The sequence below is a fragment of the Malaclemys terrapin genome, chromosome 2 (assembly GCF_027887155.1).
Source record: "Malaclemys terrapin pileata isolate rMalTer1 chromosome 2, rMalTer1.hap1, whole genome shotgun sequence".
NCBI lineage: Eukaryota > Metazoa > Chordata > Testudines > Emydidae > Malaclemys > Malaclemys terrapin.
The window spans coordinates 43,703,845-43,714,030 of NC_071506.1; the positions used below are offsets into that span (position 1 = coordinate 43,703,845).

Here is a 10,186-nt window from a genome sequence, read left to right on the forward strand (position 1 = left end):
AAATTATTCAGCTTAAATGAGTTACATTGGGGATGAATTTAGGCAATGATCTCAATATTCAAAACATGATCTACTGAATAAGTTTCTTTGTATATTTTAAACAAAGCCTGGGGATTTCTTTCCATATTTTTCCCTATTAAATCAAAAGTCTTCAATGGCCTTTTTTCTGAAGATAGCAATCAGTGCGAAAAGCCCAGTATTTAAAAGCAACCCTACTGTAAGAAACCACTGTGTTCAGCACAGCAGCAAAAATACTATGGAAACAGAATTACATTTAAGGATCTGAAACGTTAATTATCAAATGTGGGTCTGTTTTTGTTTTCATTTACGCTGGTTTAAATCAGGAGCAACTCACTTGATGTAGAACTGGTATAATAAGTGATATCAGTATCAGGCCTAAATACTAAAGAAAGAGCATTGTGACATACAATGTCCTTTTAAGATGAAACCTTGTTCCTGTTTCTACTCCCGCCTTAACTTGGGATAGTCTGAGTGTCAATGATGAAATGGCAGCTTGATAAGAAAATGATTTATTTTACCTATGCATTTTCTTAATTTTAATATTGCAAAGCCCCTAATTTTAAATGAGACTGCTCCCAAAATGAAATAAATATCTATTTAAAATGAAGTGTGTGTCTTGTAGCAGGGCATCTTCAGCATGGAATGTGGGGAGTGGATGCTGGTAGATCAGAAATGTCCAATGACTCCCCCAACCTGGGATCACATTTTCATTTGGCACAGCTCCATTGACGTAAATGGAATTATACCAGCTGAGAATTTGGATTCAGTTGTCAACAGGGTGCTGGAGTAAAGGGTTTGGTGCTAGAGGAGCAGCCTGTTCTCCATCTCAAGGCTGGAGATCTTGATATTCCCCAGAGATAAAGTGGTCTTAAAGAAGTCTGGGTCTGTCATTACCTAACAGTGAAATTCCATTAGTTTCTCATAAAACCACAGAGCTATTTAAAACATTACTAGTGACTTGTTCACCTCAGAATTTTCTGTCTGTGACTCTACTTCAAGCCTTGCTGGCTCCTAGTGAGTTCCAGCAAGTAAGCTAGCTTCTGGGAGATAAGTAAGAACCTACCACACTACTCACTTCTTGGTCTGTTTTGTAATTGGAATAATTTGTACAGCTGGTTAGAAAATGGGATTTTTTCCTGCAAAAAATATTTTTTGGAAAAAAAAAATCAAAAGCCAAATATTCCAATTTTGAAATGCCACGATGGTGCATCACAGGACTTGTAGTTTAGGTGCCTCATGCACTTATTCTCCTCTATAGGCTGGACTTGCTGAGGCAGACATCTCCCATCACACACCATGATATTCCCTGTTGGTGAGGGAGATGAAATGCATCATGGCAGATTAAACGTGGCTGGGGAGCCCAGCCCATAGAAGAGAATGAGGGCTTGAGGCTTCTGAAGTACAACTCCCATGAGGCACTGTGGTGGGATATCCAAATCAAACTATTTCAGTTTTGGACAAAAAATTTTTTGAAAACATCAAAATTTTCTATCAAAAGCAGACACTTTTTACACACAAAATCTGTCTAATCAAAAATGAATTTTCTATCAAAAATACGTTGGAAAATTTTCAACAGCCCTAATAAATTGTTCTCATGCTGTGGGCTACATCAGATAGTAGGGGCAGCAACTGCAGAGCTGCCTGGGTGGAACATATACACCTTTTAGGAAGCCATGTCCCCTTTTTTCCTCTGTGCCCCTGTACTGGTGACAGAAAGGTAGATGCAGCATGTGCCATTTCTTCCACCAGTCTGAACCAAAGCACATCTTAAATAAGATAATGTTATGGAGATCAAACTAGAAAGGAATATACTTCCTCTCTTTTAAAAAAAAGCCTGATAGACAAACATCTAGTGAGAATTTGACCCACAGTGCACTCAGCTGTTATAATGAAGGATACCTGTACAAACCCCTAAGACTGATACATTATCTCCAAACAGGCAGTGTAGCTGTATGCAGATGGGCACAAAGCTTGAATTTCCTTTAGTGATGTGGGAAAAGCTGTGGACTTGAAATTTGAATCTGCTTTTTAGGTTATAAATACATAATAGATTATAAATACATAATACAACAGTGGATATTTTACAGAAATATTTGCCTATGTTTCCTTTGCATTTATTCTGTAAATTTCTGTATCTTTCGTCCAAAGGTTTTCACAGTAATTAGGTCTAACTTCTATATTTGCCTCTCCCTCCATCCCTAAAACTCCAGTTTCCTTGTGATTCTGGATATAACATATGCTGTGGGATATAAACAGGGGAGTGGGGAGGGGGAGGGAGCTATTAACACAGTAAGAAATTTGCACACACTATAAATTCTGGTATCATTCATAGCATTAAAAAATAAGAAAAACTGTTCTAATTTGTTGCCTTTGGACTGAACTTCAATATGTAGATTTATATGGCAAAGAAATTGTGTTTTGGAACTATCACTTTTTCTTGGCTAAGGGAAAAAATGGTGTTTTTAATAATTTTTTTTTAATGGAGTACAGTTGGTCCATCAAGTTTCAGTTTCATTTTGAAATACACTCTGGGAGAATGTGCCGTAAATGCCAACATATTCAGGAGCATGAACACAAGATGATATCAGCTTGCAATGGTGTTCTGTTCCCAGGGACTTCTACCAGCTCAATTTTTTAAAATGAAAGATAGAAGAAATGGTGTAGAATTTTGTTAATCACCTTTTTCTTCAGAGAAGCAGAATACAAACTATTATCTCCTTCCCTAATCTTTTGTTCCTTCTTTATTGAAAATTCTCAGGCACCGTTTCTGCTGGTATATTTACTGTTGACCTCGAACTGCAGTAACACAATTTCCTTGCTGACTAAAGGAAATGCAAAGCTACAAAAGACACACATTATGACTGACAAGCAATAGGTACATAGGTCTGCAGCACATCTAGATACTGATACTTGAAGATACCACTGAAGAAACTGCAATTGCCATCTCTGTAAACATAATCCATGCCTTTGGAAACACATTTAGTTTAATAAGTAGCTTTGTGTAAAATGCAAGTATTAATAAGTGACAGCAACATACATTATGGGGCAGATTTTCAGCTGGTAAATAAATTGGCATATTTCCACTGAAGGTAATAGATATATTTATACCAACTGAGGATGTAGCCCTATATCTTTGGATATATTAGGCAATTAAACTGTGTGATAAAAATGTCTCTTATTAACATGATAGTTATTTGACAGAGTACCCCTGAGAGACGGCACATTTTTCACATCAGCAGTGAGTTCTCTAGGTGAAGATAATAGATATGATTTGTATCATTCTGTACATTATCTCGTATATAAACCCTCTAACTTCTTGCTGTTGCTATGTTTCACTATTTTCAATAATTTTTGTAACAGTTTCATTAACATTTCCATCCCATTTCTCATTTTTATCTTGAATGTTTTGTCTGACATCATCAGAACTGAATATTAATCTCACCCGCCACACAGTCTTGCGTAACTTTCCCAGCATCACACAAGCACATCTGTAATGCATACACCAAACCTAATGTATTATTAACCACTCAAAAGGTGCCCTGGTGCCTGCAGCTTTTCTACAGAAGTATGGAGCATGTATTGTTTTGAAAAAACACCTTTCAAAACTAGCTATACTGTTTACTTGCTGACATTAAAAAATAACCGAGTTATTTACTCAGTGGGTTTTTTTCCCCTCCAAGCAAATAAAAGATCCCGTTAGTGTTTCAGTGCCAGAGCAACAATCTGTGATGCTATTTTTTTCTTTTGTTTTTGGAAAATGAAAGGTTATTATTTTGGCTGATTGTTGACCAATTAGAAAAACTGGTGGCTGCTTACCTAGTAGTATGGATAGATTTGATTATAGAGCCTCAGGAGCAAATTCTAGTTGAGTCCTGCTCTAAAGAGACATAAGAAGATACACTTGCAGTTAAGTCTCTTGGCACATGAAGGAGTGTAAACCATTGATCACAATACGAAATGCTGAAAACTGAAAAGGAATCCAATTTATTCTAAATAAAACTACTGTGTTCTCCAGTGACAGATTCCAGAGTCAGACACCAGAGAGGAACTGACAGCAGATGTTTTAGAGCCAAGACACAGAGAGGCTGAGTAATAGTATAGAAAAGAAATTGCTTTGAACTTCACCCCTGCTTTAAATACTTCAAATCAATAGGGTCACAGAGCTCTTTAATAGAGTGATGAGGTCCTGCCCCAGCAGATCTTCACAGTGACAAGTTGATGTGCTTCCTAGCAGCAGGGTCATAAAAATTTCAGGCTTCCTTCTGAAAGGGGGCTTTGTGTTAGAGGGGTCCATTTGGAGTAACTCCCTTGTATGGCCACTCTCAAAAGCTGAGCCCTAATAGTCTACATCTAAATGGGACTGACCTCATGAATTACCTCAAGAAACTTAATCTATAAACTGGCTTCTTCTTATGCAGACTGATGAATTCTTGTTTATTCCTAAATGGCTGTCACAAAACCTATTCATCAAACTCTTAACAGGGGAGGGAGTCTCACATAATCCGGCTTCAAGTGCGGCACCATTAAATAATCATTAGACTTCATTGCTGGTCTTGAGACCCACTCCAAATCCACAAAGCAAGCTTTTTTACCATTCATCAGAACTGCATTTAGATGAGATTTTGACCTGATAAAAAAGGGTGTTTTTTGTCACTATCAGTTTCATGGCTGTGTTCTTTCTCCTTTCAGGGGAGGTGGTGGGTCCCCCCCCCTTCCTTAACAAAAGTAAAAGAAAATAAAGGCAGATGGCCAACTCTTTTCAATATCCGTTTGCTTTATTTGAGCAGTTTAATGTAGTGAAACAGAGTGAAATGTTGCTATTTGCTAAATGGTAAACAACGCCATTACCCAGAATTCAGTAGCAGACTGCTACAAAACAGGGTGCTGGTGATTAATTAAACTGTTGTTGTAATTGTAATGCATGATACATAATAGATAGTGTGCTGTGTATTTTACAAGCTGCAAATTAGCAAATAATAACTTCTCTACATAGCACATCTTCATTCCATGCTGCTAATGCACAAATAATCAAAAATAAAAGCTAACTAATAAAAATAATGTCTCTTGATTTTCCTTAGTCTGTAAACATGTGCTAGTGGAGCAGTATATTGTGGTGCAGCAGGACAAACATCCCCGCAGGGCTAGCACAGGAATGTTCTCCCTATTTCCCTTCCTCTACAGGTGCAAAGTGTTAATTATTAATCAATAATTATTAAAAACAATCAGCCTGAGCTGCAAAATTTGGAGCTGGTTCTGAACTTTCTCAAAGATTGGGGATGTTCAGATCTAGGGTTTTGGGTCGGGCTGATTGCTAACTGTTTTAATTTTTATTATTCCCATTACATTGGTAAAGTCCAAGTTCAATAAATGAGTGGTGCTGTAATGCATAATGTAGCACTGCATGTCAGCAGGCCCAGGTCACTTTCCCTAAATGTTAAGACCCTGATTCCATAAAGTACATACCTAAGTTCAGGTGCATGAATAGTTCCATTCATTGCAATAGGAATTTTCATGTGTTTAAAGTCATGCATGTGCTTAAGTATCTTGCTGAAATGGTCCTTAATCATGTTCAAATATCAGATATAGGCTGATAATACTGTATTAATCTGCCTAAATTTATCTATTCCCACACTGTGTATTCCTCAGACAGAATGAGATGCTCTGGTTTTGATAGGTTTCAGAGTAGCAGCCGTGTTAGTCTGTATCCACAAAAAGAACAGGAGTACTTGTGGCACCTTAGAGACTAACAAATTTATTAGAGCATAAGCTTTTGTGGGCTACAGCCCACTTCTTCAGATGCATAGAATGGAACATATATTGAGGAGATATATATACACACATACAGAGAGCATGAACAGGTGGGAGTTGTCTTACCAACTCTGAGAGGCCAATTAAGTAAGAGAAAAAAAAACGTTTGAAGTGATAATCAAGATAGCCCAGTACAGACAGTTTGATAAGAAGTGTGAGAATACTTACTAGGGGAGATAGATTCAATGTTTGTAATGGCTCAGCCATTCCCAGTCCTTATTCAAGCCTAAGGGTATGTCTACACTACGGGATTAGTCCAAATTTATATAATTCGGATTTGAAAAACAGGTTGTATAAAGTCGAAATGAATGCGGCCACACTAAGCACATTAATTCGGTGGTGTGCGTCCAAGTACCGGGGCTAGCGTCGATTTCTACACCGTTGCACTGTGGGTAGCTATCCCATAGCTATCCCATAGTTCCCGCAGTCTCCCGCGCCCATTGGAATTCTGGGTTGAGATCCCAGTGCCTGATGGGACAAAAAACATCGTCGCAGGTGGTTCTGGGTACAGCCTCACCTCCTTCCTCCCTCCCTCCCTCCCTGCATGAAAGCAACGGACGGCAGACTACCATTTTCGCGCCTTTTTTCCTGGGTGGGTGAACACTGCAGACTCCATACCACGGCAAGCATGGAGCCCGCTGAGCTCAAGACAGCAGTCATGAACATTGTAAACACCTCGCGCATTCTCGTGGAGTTTATGCTCAGCCAGGACCAGAAAAACGAGGCGAGGAGGCAGCGGCGGCGGCAGCGCAGCGACAAGCATGATGAGGACATTGACATGGACATGGACACGGACACGTATACAGAATTCTGTGAAACCACGGGCCCCGGTGCTTTGGAGATCATGTTGTTAATGGGGCAGATTCTATCCATGGAACGCCGATTCTGGGCAAGGGAAACAAGCACAGACTGGTGGGACCGCATAGTGTTGCAGGTGTGGGACGATTCCCAGTGGCTGCAGAACTTTCGCATGCGTAAGGGCACTTTCATGGAACTTTGTGACTTGCTGTCCCCTGCCCTGAAACGCCAGAATACCAAGATGAGAGCAGCCCTCACAGTCGAGAAGCGCGTGGCGATAGCCCTGTGGAAGCTTGCAACGCCAGACAGCTACCGGTCAGTCGGGAATCAATTTGGAGTGGGCAAATCTACTGTGGGGGCTGCTGTGATGCAAGTAGCCAAAGCAATCACTCAAGTGCTGCTACGAAAGTTAGTGACTCTGGGAAATGTGCAGGCTATAGTGGATGGTTTTGCTGCAATGGGATTCCCTAACTGTGGTGGGGCGATAGACGGAACCCATATCCCTATCTTGGCACCGGAGCACCAAGGCACCGAGTACATAAACCGCAAGGGGTACTTTTCAATGGTGCTGCAAGCACTTGTGGATCACAAGGGACGTTTCACCAACATCAACGCGGGCTGGGCGGGAAGGGTTCATGACGCTCGCGTCTTCAGGAACACTACTCTGTTTAAAGGGCTGCAGCAAGGGACTTACTTTCCGGACCAGAAAATAACCGTTGGGGATGTTGAAATGCCAATAGTTATTCTTGGGGGGCCTACCCCTTAATGCCATGGCTTATGAAGCCGTACACAGGCAGCCTGGACAGGAGTCAGGAGCTGTTTAACTACAGGCTAAGCAAGTGCAGAATGGTTGTAGAATGTGCATTTGGCCGTTTAAAAGGTCGCTGGCGATCATTATTGACTCGCTCTGACCTCAGCCAAAGAAATCTCCCCATTGTTATTTCTGCTTGCTGTGTGCTCCACAATCTCTGTGAAAGTAAGGGGGAGACCTTTATGGCGGGGTGGGAGGCTGAGGCAAATCGCCTGGCTGCTGATTACGCGCAGCCAGACACCAGGGCGATTAGAAGAGCACACCAGGAAGCGCTGTGCATCAGAGAAGCTTTAAAAACCAGTTTCATGACTGGCCAGGCTACAGTGTGAAATATCTGTTTGTTTCTCCTTCATGAAAACCCGCCCCCTTTATTGACTGATTTTCTGTAAGGAACCCACCCTCCCCCTTCCCCCATCTTTCTTTCAAACCAAATAAAGTCACTATCATTTAAAAATCATTTATTCTTTATTAATAGATTAGAAAAAGAGGGAGGGAACCCAGGTGGTATTTGGGAGGAGGATTGCTGGGAAGGAAAAAGCCACAAAGAAAAGGTTAAAAAAATGACAGCCTTTTGCTTGGGCTGTCTACTGGGGTGGAATGGGAAGGTGTACGGAGCCTCCCCCCCCGCGTTCCTACACGTCTGGGTGAGGAGGATACGGAACATGGGGAGGGGGGAGGGTGGAACAGGGGCTGAAGCGGCAGTCTGTTTTCCAGCAGCCGTTCCTGAAGCTCCACCAGACGCCGGAGCATGTCTGTTTGCTCACGCAGCAGCCCCAGCGTTGCATCCTGCCTCCTCTGGTCTTCCTGCCGCCACCTCTCATCTCGAGCGTCTCTCCTCTCCTCACGTTGGTCCCTCCTGTCCTCACGTTGGTCCCTCCTGTCCTCACGTTGGTCCCTCCTGTCCTCACGTTCACTGGCTTCTTTCCTATACTTGGAAACTGTTTCCTTCCACTCATTCAGATGAGCTCTGTCACTGCGGCTGGATTCCATAATTTCAGAAAACATCTCGTCTCGCATTCTCTTCTTACGACGCCTTATCTGTGATAACCTTCGGGATGGAGGAGGGAGGCTTGAGGAATTTGCAGCTGCTGTAGGGAGGGGGAAAAAAGAGAGAATTGTTTAAAAAGCTACATTTTGCAGAACAATGCTTATACTCTTTCACGGTGACCAACACTATTCACATTACATAGCACATGTGATTTCTGTGCAAGGTCGCATTTTGCCTCTTAATGCTGAGTGCCTGTGGCTTTGCTGCTAGAGATCACAGGTCTGGGCAACAGAATTCGGCTTGCATGCGGCCATGGTAAGCCATTGTCTTACAGCTTCTGCGCCCTCCTTTCCCACATACCGAGCATAGCCTGTAGAGTGCTGCAGTTTTTCTGTTAACATTCAGCAGCAGCAGAAAACAAACTAACCACCCCCCCTCTCGCCATGAATTCTCTGGGATGATCGCTGTACCCCTCCTCCCCACCGCGTGGCTGGTATCAGGGAAGATCCCTGCAGGCACCAAACTAACCACCCCCCCCCCCCGCCGCCGCCCCCCTCCCGCCATGAATTCTCTGGGATGATCACGGTACCCCTCCCCCCACCGCGTGGCTGGTAACAGGGAAGATCTCTGCTAGCCAAACGCGAAAAGCTCAGGGCCAATTTCCCATCTGCGCTTGGCTAACTGCAGGGAAGGATTTATTTTCCGCCACAGGCAAACAGCCCAGTAGGAACGGCCACCTCTGTCCCCTTAATTAAGTTCCCGTATTTCAACCAGGTTACTAGGAGTGATATCACTCTCCTGAGGATTACACAACAAGATAAAGAACGGATGTTGCTTGAATGCCAGCAAACACCGGGACCATACGCTGCCAGGCTTTGTCAGGCAATGATACCAGATTACTTGCTGCAAGCATGGCGTGGTCAAGTGTCCTACCATGGAGGAGGGAATAAGGATGCACTGCCCAGAAACCTTCTGGCAAGGCTTTCGGAGTACCTCCAGGAGAGCTTCATGGAGATATCCCTGGAGGATTTCCGCTCCATCCCCAGACACGTTAACAGACTTTTCCAGTAGCTGAACTGACCGCGAATGCAAAGTCAGGCAAAGTAATCATTAAAAACCGTTTGCTTTTAAAACAAGTTTTATATTTTAAAAGGTAAACTCACCTGAGGTCCCTTCCATGGGGTCAGAGTCTTGGGTACTGGCTTGGGAGGGTACTTCAGTCAGGGTGAGAAAAAGATCCTGGCTGTTGGGGAGAACGGAGTGCTGTGTGCTCTCTGCAAGCTCATCCTCATCCTCCTCCTCCTCCTCTCCCCCATCGGCAGAATCCTCAGGCGTCGCTGATGAGACTATCCCCGACCCAGAATCCACGATCACAGGTGGGGTAGTGGTGGCAGCCCCCCCTAGAATTGCATGCAGCTCGGCGTAGAAGCGGCATGTCCGCAGCTCTGACCCGGAGCGACCGTTTGCCTCCTTTGTTTTTTTATAGGCTTGTCTGAGCTCCTTGACTTTCACGCGGCACTGCTCAGAGTCCCTATTGTGGCCTCTCTCCATCATGCCCTTGGAGATTTTTTCAAAAGTTTTTGCATTTCGTCTTTTAGAACGAAGTTCTGCAAGCACTGAATCCTCTCCCCATACAGCGATCAGATCCAGTACCTCCCTCACGGTCCATGCTGGTGCTCTTTTTCGATTATCAGCCTGCATCGTTACCTGTGCTGATGAGCTATCTGTGGTCACCTGTGCTCGCCACGCTGGGCAAACAG

The 10,186-nt window shown here is 43.2% G+C and overlaps 1 protein-coding gene across 1 annotated transcript; it reads right to left on the reverse strand.

The window, feature by feature from the left end:
- Positions 1-7,860: 7,860 nt before the first annotated feature.
- On the reverse strand, positions 7,861-9,860 carry LOC128832723 (SRRM2 protein homolog rsr-2-like). The gene is made up of 2 exons (XM_054020306.1): positions 9,590-9,860; positions 7,861-8,526 (listed from the first exon to the last, which is right to left on the reverse strand). The coding sequence occupies exons 1-2, from the start codon at positions 9,603-9,605 to the stop codon at positions 7,991-7,993; spliced, it is 552 nt and encodes a 183-aa protein (XP_053876281.1). The 5' UTR covers positions 9,606-9,860; the 3' UTR covers positions 7,861-7,990.
- Positions 9,861-10,186: the final 326 nt, after the last annotated feature.